At 37.3% G+C, this 22,613-nt stretch overlaps 1 protein-coding gene across 5 annotated transcripts in view; it reads right to left on the bottom strand.

The window, feature by feature from the left end:
- LOC126183889 (myb-like protein O) overlaps positions 1-22,248 on the bottom strand; it is a 97,297-nt gene extending 75,049 nt beyond the window's left edge. For 4 of the 5 annotated variants that reach the window (XR_007536822.1, XM_049926202.1, XM_049926205.1 and 1 more), the window contains exons 1-2: positions 22,109-22,248; positions 914-1,771 (exon numbers count right to left, since the gene is read on the bottom strand). Coding sequence is in view for 4 of the 5 variants with exons in the window: in XM_049926202.1 (XP_049782159.1) it covers positions 914-1,771; positions 22,109-22,148 (898 nt within the window). In the remaining variant the exon portion in view is untranslated. Of the gene's footprint in view, positions 1-913; positions 1,772-21,987 lie in introns of all 5 variants that reach the window. The other variant, XM_049926203.1, reaches the window with a different exon arrangement.
- Positions 22,249-22,613: the final 365 nt, after the last annotated feature.

The raw sequence follows: 22,613 nt of genomic DNA, 5'->3' as shown, positions 1-22,613 counted from the left end.
ACCATATCCTTCACTCACACTTCAAAATCAATTTTTACACATATATGTATCAAATATACTTCACAAATGAATGTTCTATTTTCTCCAATTGAAGTGTCTTCTTTTCTTGATGTGTTACATTGCTAGCAAATGAGTATCAAGCAAGCACAATATTGCAGTAGCACTAACACCTATTTTAACGAAATTGGAGAGAAGGAAGATAAGAGCTTAATACTCTGTTGAATATGAGTTTGTTAGAAATAGAGCATATTCTGGGCTTGGATAAGAATGGGGAAGGGAACCATCAACCTTGTGCTTTTCTACCAACTGTCCTAGCTAACACTAGCAATGTTTAAACATTTTACATCTTTATAAAAATGTTCCATTTCTTTCATGTTGGTCCTATGTATGCCAAAGGACATTTGTAAAGTTATACCAATGTGCTTGTGAGAAAAATACTGCTGTTCGAGAGACCTGTCATTTTGAAGAGACATATTTTCGGTCATACTGAAGTACCATAAAATTAACCTGAAAAGTTCATAATTAGTAACTGCTTCTAAAGTAGGGATGGAAGTCTGAAACATCAGATACAATTTGGCTGTTTTTTGCCTCGGGAATCCATAAAATGCATAGTAATACAGCAATCAATCATTACTGATGTGCAAATAATTTCTCTCCACAGATGTAAAACTGCAGTCTAAATAGCTAACAAGGAAGTTCAATACATGGTGTAAATCATATGAAGTACTTTTAAGAAGGATATTTTCATAATCCAGTGTAAGAGGAAAGTTTTATCTATGGTGAACTTTTTGTTTACTCCCACCCTACACACACACACACACACACACACACACACACACACACTTGAACATCCAAAACGGAACATGACTACAAGAGCAGAAAACAAAAATTCAATGAAAACATTTGCACTTACGGTTTCGGTGCAGTTTGAAGAAATCGGCAATCTGTAAATTAAGTCGTTTTGAAACAACTTCTGCATCAGGATCAACATCTTCATAATCATCATCGTCATCATCATCATTGTCAACATCATCATCATCATCGTCGTCATCATACAGATCCCCATCATCGTCATCATACAGATCACCGTCATCATCATCATTATCACCAGTACCATTGTTATCATAATCATATTCAGATCCATCACTTGAATACACGAAAATTTTTCTTGCAAAAGCAACATTCTTCCGAAAAGTGTAATTCTGCTGTACTCTCATATAATCTGCAATTCCACACAAACGCGCAACCAATTTTGGAGATTCTGTGCGCTGTGATGTACTGCATGTTGCCTCTGATGTATTCTGTTCATTAGATGGTTTGGCGGAATCCTGACAATTTTCTGATTCTGTTTCTGTGGCTGTTTGGTCAACCTTACGCTTTTTTATATCTGATTCCTCTGTTGTGTGATTTGGCAAGGAATCTGAATCTGCTGAACGCTTTGCTCGCTTCTTTTTCATGGCAAGATCACTACTAGATTCATCTGTTTTATGTTCATTATCAGAACCTTGTGAGGTTGCAGTACATGACAATCCATTTGATGAATGATTTGGAGGAGCTTTTTGAAAATGTTTCTTATTACTCTGTAATCTGCAGTGAGTACGGGCACCTACTTTGGCTTTTTTACCATTTGTGCTGCTCCGTATGTGCCTTTTTAAAATAGGTAACCGGGTCTTCTTTCTCAATGGTTCGGCTCCACAAGAATTATATTCTACATCATCTAATGCTCTTTTCAGTGAACTCATGCACATTTCCTTCTGTAAATCTGAAGTACCTGAAAAAGCAAGGAATAACTTTCATTATATCTCTGTTAAACATTATCTTAATTAATACATTAAAGGAAATACTAGTTTTCCACTTCACTTCACATGTTGGATTAAAAAGCAGGAAACTGGTATGTGATTAAATTTAAATAGTTGCATAATATCAAAATGTGTTTCCTTTTTGATATTATTGTTACAGCCTGTCATGCACTAACAGAAAATTTAGTTGGTTGGTTGATTTGGGGTGATGGGACCAAACAGCGATGACATCAGTCCTGTCGGATTAGGGAAGTATGGGGAAGGAATTCGGCCATGCCCTTTCAAAGGAACCATCCCGGCATTTGCCTAAAGCAATTTAGGGAAATCATGGAAAACCTAAATCAGGATGGCTGGATGCGAGTTTGAACCACCATCTTTCTGAACACCAGTTTGTGGTTCTATCAACAAAGTAAAACACTCTACACTGGTGGTATGCGGCGTTGCATGGTGGCTGCTTCATTGGATAGCTTTCCTAATCAGCAGCCCATACGGGCAAACCAACTGCGACTTTACCCGATTCTGTTCAAGCCTTACGGTAACTAGGTTATGCACATCTCTGTTTAAAATTAGTAGTTCAATAACATGATAGGGTCGAGCTACACGTCTGCTTCCATTCTCAACAGCTAACTCCTAACAAATAAAAAACTGTAGCTGTGGTCCTGCAGTCAATAAGTCTATGCTTTGACTAGAATTGCAAATTAACAAAATAAACAGAATATTAAATAAAAGATAAGTGAATAACTTAATAAAAAAAGAGTTCTATTCTAACATCAGTAACTGATGTAGACATCATCAGAGAATTCTGTTGAATAATGTTTATTAAGAAAGTAAATCACAAATACACGGAACCACAAATACACGGAAAGTGGTCTTAAAATAACCAGTTATAATACAAACAAAAAATAATCTTACCAGATGGAGAAAATTTGTATTGAGAGTGTTATGAGTATGGTAGCAAAATTCCCAAGCTAAATTTTCATCGAAGACAGCCAAAAAACTAAATCCATTTCATGATCACAATAAATGAAATATTTGCAAGCTCAAAATAATTCAGAGTTCAATATGACAATTTACACAATAACACACAAGAGATAACAAGTAAAAACTCATACTCTGTCTATTCTCAATTCCATAATGCAAGCTGATAAGTTAAAGGGTTCTGCACTGGAGCACACCACGACCTCACAAAAGTTAGGGTCCCTTCAAAAATTAAAAGTATTGTAGCAGCTGTGCACTGCCCAGAATCTATCACCCACATGACCGAATATCACACTACATCCACAGGCAGGTCTACCTTCCTTAAGAACTTGATATAAAGTGTCCTCAATCACTCTAACAGTGTCTGTCTCCACTTTACTCCAGTTGTGTTCTGCCAATGCCTAATTCTCATTGGCTGCAGGCCATCCCCACCAAAATACATAGTTTGAAAGTTCTACAGACATTATTCTGACTCAACATGACCACTTTCTGCATTAAACTTATACATTACAACAATATTAAAATAAAAGAAATGTTATACACGTTTGTCCACAATTAGACCATTCACAAATAAAATTTTTGTTGAAGGTGTTCCTGGTGATATATTGTGCTCTAGTCAATTTGTTTATTCTGTTACGCCATGTTGTCTTTTCATTGAGGTTATATGTTATGATTTCTCCCAGATATTTAAATTTATCTACAATTTTGATTTCTTGGTTTCCTATGGCAATTTTGTTTATGAGTGGTGGGTCAGTTAACATGATGACTGTTTTTCCAAAGAATAAGCCAAGACCAATTTTCTGTGCTATTTCTTGTAGTGAGATAACTTGTTTGGTTTCCTGAATACTGTTGGACAAGAGAGATGGTCATCAGCAAATCCCAGACAATTTAAACTTATGTTGTCTTTGGGTCTTCCAATTTGGATGTTCTTTGGGTTAGTCTTGTACCATTCCCTCATTATGTATTCTAAAGCACAGTTGAACAGCAGGCATGCCAAGCAATCTCTCTGTCTTAAACCTGTTTTTACGATGAATGGTTCAGAGAGTTCACCCGTGAACTTGACTTTTGATACAGTGTTGGTTAAGGTGATTTCTATCAATCTGATTAATTTTGGTTGGAGCCCGAAATTTCTTAAGATTTTTAACACTGAAGGTCTATGGATGCAGTCATACACTTTTTTAAAAGTCCACGAAGGTTATTAGAAGAGGTTTATTTCGTTTCTTGTAATATGCTATGGCTAATTTTAAAGTGATGATCTGTTCTGCACAGTTTCTCCAAGGTCTGAGGCCTCCTTGGTATTCACCTAATTCTTCCTCTAGTTGCTCTTTGATCCTCTTGTATAGATTCTGGAGAAAATCTTGTATGTGCAGTCTAAGAGAGAGATACCACGGTAATTATCTGGGTTGCTTTAATATGTAACTGTGATTTATTGTAGTACTTCTAAGAGTTGTAAGTAGCCATATTTTAGATGGTCTGACAGTCCACCTTTTTTGGTGCATCATCTGTTCTTCAGCTAAACAAGCAATGACCATCCAAATTGAATGCATTGGCAATTTTCACATTTCCGGCCATGTTAACTGCCTTTGTATCTGTGCCAGAAGATACCAGATGCTTTGCTGGATTGGCTGTGGTACACCTTGGGCCCTCTGGCTAGCACTCCACAGCACAAACAAATTCACATCAACTCATACCAATTCTAAGCAGCTGATTAACTCAATACATACACATAAAGTTAAAGGTATTGGCAAACTGGTCTTTTGTTGGGAGAAATGTGTGTGTCACTGGGGTGACTAAGTTGAGAAATACATAAGTAGACCTGAAGAATAAAGATGTAGAATGTTCATTTCAAGAACAGGTTACAATAGTTGTTTGGGTGGTTTCCTGTGACATTCTTTATGTTTCTCCAGCTTAAAAGGAAAATGGGATTTGTTTTTAACTGATATGTTTTACCATACATCCAGTGATGAGAGTTTATGACCGAAACCGGTAGAAGATGTAGGGTTCTCAATTGATGAAAACATTAAATAACATAATATTGTGTTGAGAAATGACTATACAGGTGTTGAGGTTGACATTAGTAATAACTTCCTGAATACTTTTAGCATGGTACAAATGGAAACACTGCTTCTAGGCCATCAAAAAGTTCAGCATCAATCTTAGACCATGTACTTACAGATACTGATAGGAAAAATTGTATAGTATTTATAAAAGATGATGGCATTTCTGATCATTACTGCCAGACAATAAGGCTAAAGAAAGGCTTGGTAAAACCTGCAAAACAGCAAGACTGCAAAAGGATTTCTCAGAGTGCAAGTTACATACTTTTCTAGGCACTTGGAAACAAATCTGAGATGCACTGTATATAGAAAACAATGTAGATGTTAAGTTCTCTGAATTATGCGCACTGTTTATATTTATTTTTGAGGAAGTATTTCTAAAAGTAGCCACTTTGACAGCAGTGATTAAGGACAATAGATGGATACCTGTGAGTATTAAAAAGTCCTCCCACACACTCAAAATTTCTCAGTTCCTTGCAAAAGCACTACAGTACTCCACAGTTCATAAGTCACTATCATAGGTACAAAAAGGGTACTGCTTGATGCAAAAAAAAAAAATCATTAAATTACAAAATAATACACAACACGGAAAATAAAAGCAAGGCTGTATGGTATGTCAGAAAATGAGAATCTGGTAAATGTAGACAAGTGTAGTAATAGTAATAATAGTAGTAGTAGTAGAAGTAGTAGTAGTAGTAGTAGTAGTAGTAGTAGTTGTAGTTTTATTTATCTGTAGTTCTCTTTTACAAGGATATTGAACATTCCTTGGTATTACAATTTAAAAACAACAATAAAGTGATTCACATATATAGATTTACAAGCTACAATGACAAGGATGGGACACGTAGTCATCTGTGGCTTTATAACAGGAACAATGCCTGCATTTGTCTGGAATAGTTTAGGGAAATTGTGGCTAACCTATATCAGGATGGCTGGATGAAGATTGGCATCTCCATCCTCCCAAATACAAGGACACACTGTTTAAAACAGTGCTACCATAGTGTACAATACTGTTTTATAAATAAGTTATGTAATAATGATAACAGGATAATGCTACACTCTTCATTCATTTCTCACCCCCCAGTCAAAGTACACACTACACACATTATTTTGTAACAGTAAACAGACTATAATATTGTACATTGTAACTTTCCATTTTCTACTGAGTCAGTACCCCTCTATAATGAGCTCAGAAAGAGGATAAGCTCAGAAACAGGATAAGGTGTTAGTAGTATACACTGCATAGCTTTGGGAGTAGCTTTTCCCAGAAAAGGAAAAAAAGAAGTAAAATATATAGTGAGAAAGTGTTGTGGAATGTTAGAGTTTCATTATTGTTGGTATTATTTGTAACTTTTCTAACAAACATGCTAATCAAAAATGGAATAGTGTAACACAAAATTCTCATGGAATTAGCAAATTTCGTAAATGACTATTTCTGTGGTATTGCAGAGAAGCTGCACCAAAATATTTCTAAACTGCATGAGGGACCCACAATGAATTAAACTGGAAGCACAATGACGTTTCTCAGAAAAGAGAGACAATACAGAAATTATTTTAAAAACGTCAACAGATGTAGATAAGGTTGCTGTCTCCATTCTGAAGTTGTGGTTAGGCAGCATACACACTCCCTTAACTAAGGTAATAAATGACCCCTTCAGCTCAGATATTTTTCCAGGGTAACTAAAGCACACACCAGTTGGGTCCTTACTAAAGAAATGTATGCTAGTGCAGAAATACTGACAACTACTGGCCAGTTTCACTACTGCCTGCGTTCTCAAAAATAACAAAATCAGTCATATACTGAATAATTAGTTACATGAATAAACATCACCTTTCTAATCAAGCATGGTACATTATCACCCGTTATGGAGTTTACAGAAGTGGTACTTTAAGCACTTGACAACCAGAACTGTAACAGGTGTATTCTTAGACTGGTCCAAGACTTCACACGTTATTGAAAATAAAATACTATTAAACAAACTAGAAGGATTCAGTATAAGAGCAATAACAAATGAGTAGTTCCAGTCTTACCTGGAAAACAGGATGTAAAATATAGAGCTTGTTCACCCATCTGATAATGATAAAATGTTTAGTGAGCCAATTGTCAGACAAGAAACATACAAACACATGTGTTCAAGTAGTTTATTGGGTCCAATTCTGTTCTTACTATACACTGAGGAGCCAAAGAAACTGGTACACCTGCCTAATATCATGTAGGTGCCCCGCGAGTACACAGGAGTGCCACAACATGATGTGGCATGGACTCAACTAATGTCTAAAGTAGTGCTGGAGGGAACTGACACCATGAATCCTGCAAGGCTGTCCATAAATCCGTAAGAGTACGAGGGGGTGAAGATCTCTTCTCAACAGCACATTACAAGGAATCCCAAATATGCTAAATGATGTTCATGTCTGGGGAGTTTGGTGGCCAGCAGAAGTGTTTAATCTCAGATGAGTGTTCCTGAAGCCACTCTGTAGCAAGTCTAGACATGTGGGGTGTTCCATTGTCCTGCTGGAATTGTCAAAGTGTGTCGGAATTCACAATGGACATCATTGCATGCAGGTAATCAGAGAGGATAAATAAACACGTGTCACTTGTCAAGAGTCATATATAGATGTATCAGGGGTCCCATATCATTCCAACTGCACATGCCCCACACCATTACAGAGCTTCCATCAGCTTGAAATATGGTTCAAATGGCTCTGAGCACTATGGGACTCAACTGCTGTGGTCATAAGTCCCCTAGAACTTAGAACTACTTAAACCTAACTAACCTAAGGACATCACACACATCCATGCCTGAGGCAGGATTCGAACCTGTGACCGTAGCGGTCGTGCGGTTCCAGACTGTAGCGCCTTTAACCGCTCTGCCACTCCGGCCGGCCCATCAGCTTGAACAGTCCCCTGCTGACATGCAGGGTCCATGGATTCATCAGCTTGTCTCCATACCCATACACATCCATCTGCTTGATACAATTTGAAACGAAACTCGTCAGATCAGGCAACATGTTTCCAGTAATCAACAGTCCAATGTCAGTGTGGACAGGCCCAGCCAGGCGTAGCGCTTTGTGTTGTGCAGTCATCATGGGTACACAGGTAGGCCTTCAGCTCCAAAAGCCCATGTTGATGATGTTTTGTTGAATGGTTTGCACGCTGACACTTGCTGATGGCCAAGCATTGAACTCTGCTGCAATTTATGGAAGGGTTGCACTTTTGTTACATTGAACAATTCTCTTCAGTTGTTGTTGGTCACATTCTTGTAGAATCTTTTTCCAGCTGCAGCCATGTCATAGATTTGATGTTTTACCAGCTTCCTGATGTTCACGGTACACTTGTGAAATGGTCATATGGGAAAATCCCCACTTCATCGCTACCTCAGAGATGCTGTGTCAAAGCGCTCATGCAGGGACTGTAACACCACATTCAAACTAACTTAAATCTTGATAACCTGCGATTGTAGAAGCAGTAACTGATCTAACAACTGCGCCAGACAATTGTTGTCTTACATAGGCGTTGTCAACCGCAGCACTGTATTCTGCCTCTTTACATCTCTCTGTATTTGAATATGCATGCATATACCAATTTCTTTGGCACTTCAGCGTATGTCAATGACTTTCCAGACAGTATAACATATGGAGAGAAAGTTCTTTTCGCTGATGACAGTAACACCATAATCAATGCTGAAACACTGTAGCTCCTAATAGAGAACTTAAATCAAATGCCCAAGGATGCTTACAAGTGGCCAGTATATAAAAAATTAACAGCGAACATCAAGGAAACAAATTGCAAGCTTCACAGCACAAAGAAGGAAAAGAACTGTAGGAACAAGCATAGATGACATACCTCTAGATAATATAACACAGAAAAAGTTTTTAGTTTTCAGTTAAATTGTCATCAGCATACTATTTAGCTTGGTGTTCCAGCAGCAGTTTGTAAGACCTACTGTCACGTGGTGACATCTGGCTAAAGTTCACTTACAGTTTTGAAAATTGTGTTGTGTGCTGATGCTGGCAAATTGTTCAGGTTGGTCACAGCCAACTGGTGAGAATCACTGAATCTAGTGTTTTCTTTTGGCAGAATACATGAATTGATTACATTTCCTTTTGATATAGTGTATGCCACAATAACTTTTACTGGTCTGGTTATGAATTTTAAGATTGCTTACATATTTTTGTATTTCTTTGGCGACTACAAAAGAAGTAGATGTTCTGACAGACTGACCTGTAGCGAGGCCTGATTCCTAAATTAGGATGGGATGGGGCAATATGGCTGTGAACTGATGAAGCCAGTGAATCTCAATGTGAAAACATGCTTGCCATAAAAGCACAGCCTGATATGTACATCTGTCATTGCAATACTCTACTTTTAGGCCTTATTTCCACTTTTGCTGAAAATTCTGACAATGTGGTTCATACTACCTGGATAGAACAAAATACCAGCTAACCACTTATGAACCATAGGAAATTATGAGTGGGATTCACTTCCTACATTTGACTCGATTTGTCATGTTAACTTCCCACGAGTTATCCCACAAACTGCTACCAACAGCAGCAAACAACAGAAAAGCTGCTGACACCATTAAGTGCATTTTTACCTGAGGTACCATTCTGCCATGCATTCAGTTCTTTGCTAAGGATTATTTTCTGTGGATCAAAGGTGCAAACTATGGACACAGTTTTCAAATCATAGAAAAGCAACATCAGAATAATAACCGAAAGCAGTAGTTGGGCTCATTGTAAACACTGTTCAAAAGACTTGGTATACTTACTGCACCAGATTAGTACATCTATCAGTCCTGGTTGCATATCAGGGAAAGCATTACTTAGTAATGCACTAGCACTTCTATACATGATCAAAGAACAAGAGCCATATTAGACTTGCATTTATCAAGAAAAACAAACAAAAATACTCAAAACGGCATTAAATAAGGGAGTGAAACTGTTTAATAAATTGCCCTGGGAGATGAGTAAGATTAACATACATATGTTCAAAAAGGCAACTAAACATGCTTAATAAGTAATGCATATTACACAATCAAAGATTGCTTATGGGTCTCAGATTAGGGTTTTATAATGAAAGAGGACAAATATAACACACTGTCACATAAAAAGCAAATATGCCATGATCAACAGTGCATGACAGTAATGTAGTGACATTCTCCTGAGCTCAACATCTTACTCACTCACTCAGAGAGGGAGGGAGGGAGGGAGGGAGGGAGGGAGGGAGGGAGGGAGGGAGGGAGGGTGTGTGTGTTTTGTTGACACTGTTTTTTGGATGGACTCAAGGGTGAACATAGAGATGTGGATGTTCTATGGTCCTGAAGGCACCATGGTGCAATTTGCCCACAATCAAGAGAAAACACTACTTTATGTACCAACCAACCAGTGTAGTTGTAAAGACACTACCTTCTTACTTGGAAGTATGGGGTTATGATTCCTTCTACGGGACACTGCTGACCACCTGACCTACCCTAAAATGTACTTATATATGCTGTGTTTGTATACTGGAGCTATTTAGTGAAAAATGAGGTGATAATATTTAGCAATATGACATGTACCACTAAAATGCATAATCTGATGCCAAAATTTTCATGACAAGCAATAATATAAATGTAGACTATGACTGGCTGATGGGACCATGTTTCCTGTGTTGTGATGGGTTGACAAACGCAAATCTAGCAGCTGCCATCTTGAATTCAGTGATGACACTAATGTGCCATATTTGGAGCTTTTTGTTTTTATACTTGTGTATTACAAAACTATGCAGTTTCAGCGATAGACTGCATTGAACATCTCTCCACGACACGTCATTTGTAATACAGTTTGATGTGCGGAAATGGCAGGAAGTGCAACTTATCTATATAAAACCTTTTCCAAGGTAAATCCTCTGGAGACTACTAAAGGGGACCTAGTATTCCTTTTTTATAAAAAAAGTTATTGCAGTTATAAAATGGCTGAAAAATTGCAACTGATCTCCCCCCCCCCCCCCAAAAAAAATGAATAAATAAATAAAAATTGATCCCATGTACCATAAAAATGATGTAAAATACAACAATGAAATTTTAACAGTGCAATGGACACATAAAGTTTTAATTTTAAGCTGGGTTTAATGTGCCCATAGTAGTTGTGGAGCTCATACCACATTTTGCAGCCCCCTACTGAAATCCTCATAAAGCTAGGATTATGTTTATCTTGAGCTTAAGTTGTCCACAGCCTAGTTTTATTCTGTAAGAAACATCAATGCTAAATCTTATTCAGACAAGAGATGGTCAGGCGGCGATCACAAGGACATTCAGTCTGGAATGGCCCACTTGTAACAACAAGAAAGCTTACTGTTGGCTAGTAAGAGAAACCCAATTCAGTTTTTACCAAAATGAAATTTCAGGTCCGAGTAACATCTCCAAGACTGTATGGGGTCCCATAAATGCGTACAGAAAATGTTCTGATTTGAAAGGGGGCAGCAACTGAATACCAGAGACAGGCAGGCAGGAATCCAAATGACAGGAATATTTTTAATCAACACAATGCTGAAGTAGAACAAAAATTCATAAAAGATACCAGTAGCTTCCACAAATCAAAGAATATGAACATTTTCGTTGTCAGAGAATACATTTTTCTGTGGCCAACAAATGAATCACCAGTATCAAACATAAAACACACACAGATGCCCAAAAACACTCAGGATTTTTGTGGAAAACCTACTAATGTAGTTGTGCTCAATGGTCAGACACATTTCGAGATATAATAAACTGAACAATGGAAAATGGGATATTTCTTAAATAACCGAAAAATAATAAGGTTGTGCCTATTTACACTGAGGTGACAAAAAGTCAAGGGATAGCAATATGCACAAATACAGATGGCGGTAGCATTGCATACACAAGGGCTAAAAGGGCATTGCATTGGTGGACCTGTCATTTGTACTCAGGTGATTCATGTGGAAATGCTTCCAACACGATTATTGGCACTCGAAAGAAGTAAACAGACTTTGAACATCGAATTGTAGCTGGTGCTAGATGCATGGCACACTCCGTTTCAGAAATTGTTAGGGAATTCAATATTCTGAGATCCACAGTGTCAAGAGTGGGCTGAGAATGCCAAATTACAGGCATTACCCCTCACCATGGACAACACCGTGGTCGGTGGCCTTCATTTAATGACCGAGAGCAGTGGCATTTGTGTAGAGTTGTGAATGCTAAAAGACAAGTAACACTGCTAAAAATAACCACAGAAATCAATGTGGGACACACGACAAATGTATCCATTAGGACAGTGCAGTGAAATTTGGTGTTGATGGGCTATGGTAGTGGACGACCAACCCAAGGCCTTTGCTAACAGCATAACATTGCCTACAATGGTTCCCCTGGGCTTGTGGCTGTACGAGTTGGACCCTAGATAACTGTGGCCTAATTAGGTGAATCCTGACTTCAGTTGATAAGAGCTGATTGTAGGATTTGAGTGTTAGGGGGAGACCCCATGAAGCCATGGACCCAAATTGTCAACAAGGCTCTGCAGAAGCTGGTGGTGGCGCCATAATGGTGTGGACCATGTTTAAGTGTAATGGACTGGGTCCTCTGGTCCAAGTGAACTGATCACTGTCTGGAGATGGTTATGTTTGGCAACTTGGAGACCATTTGTAGCATTTCATGTTCCAAAACAAGGATGGAATTTTTATGGATGACAATGTGCCATGTCACCAGGCCACAAATGTTTGCGATTGGTATGAAGAACAGGCCAGAAAATGTTTTGGCCACCCACATCCCCCAACATGAATGCCATCAAATATTTACGGGACATAACTGAGAGGTCAGTTTGTGCACAAAATCCTGCACCGGCAACACATTTACAATGACAGACAGCTATAGAGGCACCACAGCTCAATATTTTCGCAGGGTACTTCAACGACTTGTCGAGTCCAGGCCACGTCAAGACACTGCACGGCGCCGGAAGAAGGAAGTCCGACACTATAATAAGACGTAAACCACAATTTTTATCACCTCATTGTACACGGCCAATGATAATAATCTGGAAACTTACAGGCCAATTACTATTACATCTACCTTGTCTATTGTGGGAAATGTCTTGAATGATAGTACGTTGCATTTTACATGAAATAACATTGGTCTACTCTATAAGGCACAGCATGACCTAAGGAAATATACATCTACAATAACCACAACAGCTAACTTTATAGCTAAGGTAACTGGTGCATTAAATAAGGTAAGAAGAGTCTCTCAAGTTTTCCCTAACCTTTCAATAGTATTCTGTCGTGTATGTTACAATATCAAATAAACAAAATAAACTTTTACTGCATCATGGGCAAAGAGGCTGACAGCATAAAATCATCTATGTGACTAAGAGCAAGTGGATGCAAAATGAATGACATTACTTTAATTGTGCGCTCTCGTTTATAGCTAGTGAAGTGTGGTGTACCTCAGTGATCAACTCCATGACACCTTTCCTTCTTTCTATATGTCAACTACATGCCTTCAGTGTATACAGAGGAATGTCTGATAAGAGTTGTCAGCTTCAACCAGTGACATAAGAAACATGAGATACATACTGTAAACAATATGGCAGCTACAATGTGATGTTACTGGCAAGTTTTCAAGTGGGCTAAGCAACAGATCAGTCTGACGCTACAATCATGTTTTTTGCGATCACATTTGTTGGCTTCACCAACTTAAAACAAAAATGAGTGCCAGACTGTATTCCACCAGAAGGAAGGGCAGACAAAGAGCTTGATGGATGGACAATGTGCTGGCTGGCCTTGCCAACATGGGGATCCATGGATAGAGGAAAATAGCTGAGAACAGAGAGACATGGAGGATGATTGTTGAGGAGGCCAAGGCCCACAAAGGGCTGTAGCGCCAAAGAAGAAGAAGTCACTCAAGTTTTCCATAACCTTTGAATCATATTCTGTTGCGTATGTTGCAATACACAATACACAAAATAAACTGTTACGGCATCATGGGCAAAACAGCTGACAGCATAAAATCATCTATGTGACTGAGAGCAAGTGGATGCAAAATGAATGACATTACTGTAAATGTACACTCTTGTTTACAGCTAGTGGAGTATGGTGTACCTCAGCGATCAATTCCATGAACCTTTCCCTCTTTCTATATGTCAACAATATACCTTCAGTGTATACAGAGGGAATGTCTGATACGAGTCGTCGGCTTCAACCAGTGACATAAGAAACACAAGACATATACTGTAAACAATATGGTAGCTACAATGTGATGTTGCTGGCGAATTTTCAAGTGGGTTAAGCAACAGATCAGTCTGACGCCACAATCAGGTTTTTTACTATCACATTTGTTGGCCTCACAAACTAAAAACAAAACTGAATACATAATCCAAAAGGTTATGTGACACCAGCCATCAACATTACATCACTGGCCAAAGCTGATGACTTGTTGAACATTTCTCTTTATCCTCTTCACCCATATAGCCAATCCACCTCAAAGTGAACCTTCATGAGTGGTTTTTTTAAACTGACTTACATAATTACAAATGCTGTTCATAAATAGCTTAAAGACTGTACTTCTTCCAAATAAGCTTTGTTTTTAAAAACATGTAGTATTTTAAATACTAAAAATATATCTTTTTTGGTCAGATTTCAACAAAATATGTAACTGTAACACCTAGATAGCTATTCCGCAAATAACACTGAGATGCCAGGCTCAGGGTTCATCCAACCACCTTCACAGTAATTCTCTATTAATTCACACAAGAACAGCATGTGGGAAAAACTGAACACCTATATTCTGCCATGCAAGTTCTGATTCCCTTATTTTATTATGATGATTATTTCTCTCTATGTAGATCGGCATAAAAAAATATTTTTGCATTCAGAGGAGAAAGTTGGTGATTGAAATTTTATGAGAAGATCACACTGCAATTGGAAACATCTTTGTTTTAATGATGTAAACCCCAAATCCTGTATTATGTCTGTGACACACACTTCTTTATTTCTCGATAATACAAAATATACTGCCCTTATTTCAACTTTCTCAATGTATTCCGTTAAACATGTATGGTAAGCATCCCACACTGCACAGCAGTAGGCCAAAAAGAGAATGGGGAAGTGTTGTGTAGGCAGTCTCTTTAGTAAATCTGTTGCCTCTTCTAAGCGTTCTGACAACAAAACACAGTCTTTGGTTTGCCTTCCCGATATCATCTTCTGTGTTCTTTCCAATTTATGTTGTTCGTAATTGTAATTCTTGGATATTTAGTTGAATTTCTGGTCTTTACATCTGGGTGACTTACCATGTAACCGTAGTTTAATGTATCCCTTTTAGCACTCTCACATTTCATTATTTGGGGTCAATTGCCAATTTTCGCACCATACAGATACCTTTTCTAAATCTATTTGCAATTTGTTTTGATCTTCTCATGACTTTACTACATGATAAATTACAGCATCATCTGGAAGGAAACTTCCTTCTCATCTTGAATGGTAATTTTCCCCTGACCCACAGTTCTGGGGGACTTTCCCAAAATCTACACCTTTTCCTAGACATCTCCAGTCCTTTTATTTCACCCCTCTTCCTTCCCCTTCAACCCTTCTGCCTGAAGAAGGAGCCACTGGCTCCGAAAGCTTGGTAATTACAACCGTTTTTTAATTGTGTATTCTGCCGCCGCTTGGTGAGTAGATTTTTTTATCTATCCAATTAAATAATTTTGTCAACAATTTGCTGTTTTCGTTGTTAGGTAGTTTAGTAGATATTTCATCATAAACATTGAGAGGCACGGAAAAATAGCCTTTCCTTAAAACTGAGTGCAAATTACCGAGACTATACTCATAGTGTTAGATACTAAGAACACTTACTGACTTCCGACTAACTTTAAAAATAATTTCAAACAGTAAACATACCACAATGTTGTCTGCCCTGTACCCAAACTAGCTGTAACAGTGCTTATTTCACAGCAACAGGAAGTCAGAGAAGAGTTGCTTGTGGGAGAAAATTTTGTACTGATAATCACATAGCATTTATGTGTGGTTTCCAGATAAAATATTACATAACCTAAAAATATTATGCTGAATTACATAATAATTTAATTAGTTTAAATTTTAATTAAAATTTTAATAACTGAATAATTCATTGTGCATTTTTTTTTATTTTAATGCTCTGCTACATTACATTTTAATAAAATGGAGCCTTCAACAATAGCTGTTAAGTCTGACCAAATGGTGTAGTATCAGGGAAAGCCGAAATCTGATCCAGTGAAGTGGAGGTAATATTCAGAAAAAGAAAAGGAATGTGAAAAAGCTAGAAGACTGAAAGCGAAGGAAAATGTAGGTAAGCTTGAAGAAGAAAATAGAAGACAGATTCAAGAAAGAGTAAGGCTGCATAGGTAGATTCAAGAAAGAGAAAGACTACATAGGCAGAAAAAGAAAAAAGGTGCAGTTTGAACTGCACATACTACTGCCTCATCTATTAGGACTTCTGCTCAGTCTTTTGGAAGAGCAGTGTATAAAGCTAAAAATGTTTTACAATTAGTCCCAGTAAGTAACCAGCTTTCTTAAAAAAAAAAAAAAAAAAAAAAAAAAAAAAAAAAAAAACTCTGTAGTTGACTTTGTTGGACCTTCAATGCCTTCAGCCCCTAGGAAAACCAGCAAATTATCAACTTTGATGGATAATGTCAAATTAGCCATTCAGGAGTTGTTCTGCAGTGATGAAATTAGTGGGCACACACCTGGCAGACAGGATGTTAAGTTAGTCAAAAATCTCTTATCTGGAAAAAGAGCCAATGTGCAGAAGAGTTATTTTTAAGATTGAATAACAAGTACATTGTTTTCGTTTATTTCAAAATAGTTTTTGACTTACTGAGCCATCTTCGGGAAACAAATGCCTAGTGTCTGAATGGGACACTAGTTCTAAGGTAACTGAACTGTAAAGCAAAGATACAATCCATTTTCATAGTGTTTTGTGCACCAAACTTGTCTCTTAATGTTGAAATTACGCTTTGCACAATGGACAATGTTAAGTACAATAAATAATTAAACTACGCGATATTACAGTTTAAATTGTTGTAATGCTAAATTTAGTGAGGTCTTGACATTGGCTGAGAAACTGTTAAACTGAGCACTCTTCATTTATGTTGGGCAACAAACATTTTTTAACATTGTAACTGAATTTTAGGCAAAGGGCAGTATTATACACAATAATTAAATTACACAATCTTACAGTATTAAAGGTAATATGGTTATGATGGCATAGGTTTGTGTGGATGAGACAATGGTTGAGAGCTATGTAATTGAGCATTAATAACTTATGCTGTGCAAATGCACATTGTAAATTACATTTTTATACAATGAGCAACATTAACACAGTACAAGTTGTATTGCTGAAGTCTAAGGGGTAAGCACGATAAAGAATAGGAAATTCTATTGCATTTTAATTCTGTGTCATTGTGGCAGTTTGTGGGTACATGGCTGGTTGACTGCTTCACATGGTGCAAGCAACCAAACACACATCAGCAAACTGAAACAATGACACATACTGCTGTGGATAGGATTGGTGGCAATGTAAAGCATAGTGTTTGGATGGCTGTGAAATGTAGAAGAATTATTTTTTCATCAGCAGAAGATTCCCATGCTTACCTTAAGAAGCATGTGAAGAGTATCTCAATATCTAAAGTATCTCTGTAAGAAGTAAAGAAAGTTGGTATTTGTGCCCTGGAAGTTGAGGAACTAAGTGCAAGTACAAGGCTTCACTACAACTCAAGTCTCCTCTGATTGTGGATTGTGAAGAAGAGTTTGGCAACGTAAAAGTGGAGGAAGTGAATGCAGACTGTTTTAGTTTAAGTTGCTGCTGCAAGCTGCAAAGAGAATTTAAGGAATCTAAACTAATATAAATATGTTGGTGTATGACAAAGTGCTGTGGATGAAGACTGTGACGTGAAGATGTTTTCACAATCTTGCAAAAGCATTAAAACATTATTTAAATCAAAAGAAAATGATGTTTCTTATCTAAAATTAAATAATATTATGGCTTTGTTACCTATGCCAAATATTACAATAAAAGGAAGAAGGTTTTTTATGAATCGTGCAAAAATACTGATGTTTCAGAAACATAGGCTTAATACAACTAAACTGCTCTCAGAACCTTGAAAAATGTAACTTTGTTTCTTCTAGAAAACTGAATTAATAATGTTAATGTCAAAAAGATTCTGAGTTACAGTGTAGAACAGAACAAGTCTGGAATTGATAACAATGATGTTCATTAACACCCGTTACAATCTGTGCAATACCCGATACACTATATTTACCTTTTAAACATTTTGTTAAATATTAAAATTACTTGCTCTGCAATAAATAGTAAATCCATTTTTTACTTGTACCTCAGAATTTTATCATCAAGGTTGAAGATCTTAACTCCCTTACCCTGATGTGGTTTTAGAAGTGCATTTTAATTAACACGTGTTACACTACTTTCTTCACGAAAAAAAAGAAACATTATTTTCACAAGATTATGCACTTTTCTCATCAAAACTCAATAACAGAAGCCAGTCTGCTTACACAGGCAATTCCTATCAATCACTTTATTTTAAATTTATTTCTTTACAAGAAACTCAGCTTTTCCATGTTTGCAATGCGAATCATCTCTGACAGTGCAAACTTAAGCATTAAAAAAGCAGCTTACTATGGTTACTTCCATTCTTTGATAGCATATGGAATTATTTTCTGGGGAAATCAACCTCTTGCAAAGAAAATATTCAATGCTCAGAAGCGTGTTGTAAGAGTGATGTGTGGTGCAGATGCAGTTGCAGAAGCCTATTCCGGAATCTGGGAATTCTTACAACTACTTCTCAACACATATATTAACTTATGTGTTTCATAAGTAAAAACACTGATTTATACAAATGTAACAGTGAATACCATCAGTACAACACAAGGAGGAAACTGAAGGTAAAAAATTGAAGGTTGTGCAGATGGGTGTACAGTACTCTGGTATAAAGATATTTAATGCTCTTCCTCCAGATACCAAATGTGAAATAGCCAACAAATGTACATTTAAAGAGCTTATGAAGCAATTTCTTTTAGCCATGTCAGTTTGGAAGAGTTTATGAAACACAGTGAGAAACTGTCTTAAAATAAAATAAGATGTATTATCATATAAACTGAACATTAAGCTGTACATGCATGTCACATAGTGTTAACTGCTTATATTTAACTCTCTGGGTTATATGACCTTTTCATATTTAATTTACTATGGGGCATGAAAGGGAAGCAGTGGTTGGGAAGGGAGTGAGACAGGGTTGTAGACTCTGCCCAATGTTATTCAATCTGTATATAGAGCAAGAACTAAAGGAAACAAAGGAAAAATTCGGAGTAGGTATTAAAATCCATGGAGAAGAAATAAAAACTTTGAGGTTCGCCGATGACATTGTAATTCTGTCAGAGACAGCAAAAGACCTGGAAGAGCAGTTGAATGGAATGGACAGTGTCTTGAAAGGAGGATATAAGATGAACATCAACAAAAGCAAAACAAGGATAATGGAATGTAGTCGAATTATGTCGGGTGATGCTGAGGGAATTAGATTAGGAAATGAGACACTTAAAGTAGTAAAGGAGTTTTGCTATTTGGGGAGCAAAATAACTGATGATGGTGGAAGTAGAGAGGATATAAAATGTATACTGACAATGGCAAGGAAAGCATTTATGAAGAAGAGAAATTTGTTAACATCGAGTAAAGCTTTAACTGTCAGCAAGTTGATTCTGAAAGTATTTGTATGGAGTGTAGCCATGTATGGAAGTGAAACATGGACGATAAATAGTTTGGACAAGAAGAGAACAGAAGCTTTCGAAATGTGGTGCTACAGAAGAATGCTAAAGATTAGATGGGTAGATCACATAACTAATGAGGAGGTATTAAATAGAATTGGGGAGAAGAGGAGTTTGTGGCACAACTTGACAAGAAGAAAGGACCGGTTGGTAGGACATGTTCTGAAGCATCAAGGGATCACAAATTTAGCACTGGAGGGCAGCATGGAGGGTAAAAATCTTAGAGGGAGACCAAAAGATGAATACACTAAGCAGATTCAGAAGGATGTAGGTTGCAGTAAGTACTGGGAGATGAAGAAGCTTGCACAGGATAGAGTAGCATGGAGAGTTGCAGCAAACCAGTCTCAGGACTGAAGACCACAACAACAACAACAACAACATGTTTTATACCTTGTAATCTGTAGGCCTAAGGTTTCTCATTTCATCATATTGTGTTATGGATCATTGTAGTAGTTACATAACTTTCTAATCTTTACTTGTAAACACAGTGTATAAGTACTTGTCATTGACAAAGTAAAAATTGACACACACTACATCCATGTGAAATTCTCACAGTTGGATCCATGACGTTATAAATAAATAAATGTGATAGTTTTGAGCTTTTTATGCTTGCAAATGTAATAATCATTACAATGGAATGCCAACATAAATGACAATTCAGTAATGCATGTAGATAATGCTTCATTCATAGCAAAAAGGAGACACTGAAGTATAATTGGAACAACAACCTCTGAACAAATATTTCAGTGAGAATAGCTTGTCTCTTGTTTGTAAATGCAAATAAGACAACATCCGTACATACAAATAAAACTGTACAAATTAATATATTTGCCTTACACCATATACACACAACTGCAAAACTGAAAAATCATACATCTGAAAACAAACTGTACTGCTCAGTTAAATAACCATATACATGTTTCCAGTGCTTAAATTAAGCAATAAGTACCCTTAATAGTTTGGTGGGTTTTATCTAATTAAAGACCACAAGGAAAAGGCTGCACAGAAAAGGCATCCACATTAAGAAATAAATTTAGAGGTTACTTAGTTTCACTTTCTATATATACGTTAAAAGACTATGCCTGCATGCAAACTAGACAGCGGGAGAAATTATGATATCTGGGCATCCATAAAACAAGAACTGTACACTTTCTAGTCAATGAAAGAAAGAATGGAATGTCCTGGTGTTGCTCTTTCTAATATGTTCCAGGCACCATAACGCTGCAGACAGGCATGGAACCAGGGATTCCATGATTCACAGTATTTTACTGTATTGCCCCTTCCCCCAGATGCAACTTACTGTCACATTTACATTTACTGTGTCACAGATGCCTAGTGGTTAATACACTGCTCTTGATTATTCTTACTAAAGTACGGGCGTGGGGAGGAGGGGGAGAGTGGGGGGGGGGGGGGGGGGGGCCAGCATATCCTGAATCCAGTCCCATGCCCCATGATGAAGACTATCACTTTGAACACCCCCCCCCCCCCAACCCTTATCAGTATGGTTCTGTGCACAGCTGCAGAACTGAAACTGCAAAAGTGGATTTAAACATGTTTCGATCTCAATAAGGATGCGTGCAAAATTTTGGATTGATTTTGTGTATACATTCTACAAGTTACTGAGTTTAATTTGTATTTTTATGGGTTTTCGTGAAATTACGTATAAATATTAAAGAAATAGTGTTTGTTTTGGCCACATAAATACAATGGAGAATTTATACGACTGGATAAAGGAATAAATAAATGAAGTCTTTACAGACATGTATTATGCACTTTTTTATTATTCGATTTCATACTGCTGAAACTTATACCTAACGTTTGATTACGGAGATAATAATACGTAGGCAAAACATAGGCACACCCTGGGAGGCAGCCATGCACACTAACATCAAAATCTCAATACATTTACTCTTGGACGTTTCTCATTCACGATTATCGTTTGCGATATAAAAAAAGATTTGTATCAATTTACGCGTTTTCCTGATACATGCAGCTAAGTAATGTAAATTTTCGGTAAAATTATGTACCGACTCTCATCTTGTATCTCTGATGTGGTTTCACAAAATGTAAATAAATATAAAATAGCAAACACGTTCCGCTGGTAAACAGAAGTCTTCAAACTATACCGTAAACGTCACTGACAAATGTCATTACCTCTATGCTAATCACGTAAACCAGCAGAATTTGTACAAGTAAATACTCTGAACTAACGAATTCCAGGCACAAGATGACAGTTTTTTGTACACTGGCTATACACGGACTTGTGCTATGGTTTTTGACATATTAAATGTGTATTTTCTGAGGGGCCAGCCCGCCAATATACAAAACACATAGCTGTTAGAGTTAGAACACTAACCTTTGACATCACCGCTTAGTTTGTTTGCCATTCTTTGTAATGTGCACACTTTATTTATCAACAAATAGTTACCACCACCTGAACCCTTATAAGAAAGTCCCACAACCAGTACACTACCCACCTATCCGACACCTGACTACTCCCATCATGTATACCGACATATTGAGTTTTGAGTCAGAGAGAAATAGCAGAACAACCAATAGAAACAAACAATCGTGAACAACGACCAGAATCTCGAGCTGTAGGGTTTATATCGATCTTTTGTTGATAATATAAATTACTTTAAAGAAATAACGTAAAGCCGGGTTCACAAACGCAACAAAAGTGTCGCACAGCTACTGGCATACAGCAGTTGCATACGCGATCTTTCAGTTTTTAGTGGCGCAACTTACGAAATGCATCTTTTGTCATGACACAAAATGTTCGACTTGGTTGTACTTTGTTACGCCACTTTCCTTCCACCACGCCTCCCTGGTGGCTGTATTTCGAAATATGGGCATTCTGTCACAGTTCGGTGTGGTTTCGTCTTATTACCGAAAAAAGTCAAAAGAGTGGCACCGAGCGAGGTAGCGCAGTGGTTAGCAAACTGGACTCGCATTCGGGAAGACGACAGTTCAAACCGCATA

Source organism: Schistocerca cancellata, chromosome 4, assembly GCF_023864275.1.
Source record: "Schistocerca cancellata isolate TAMUIC-IGC-003103 chromosome 4, iqSchCanc2.1, whole genome shotgun sequence".
Classification (NCBI taxonomy): domain Eukaryota; kingdom Metazoa; phylum Arthropoda; class Insecta; order Orthoptera; family Acrididae; genus Schistocerca; species Schistocerca cancellata.
Note: the sequence above shows the minus strand (reverse complement) of the source record. Positions and strands in the feature narration are given on the sequence as shown.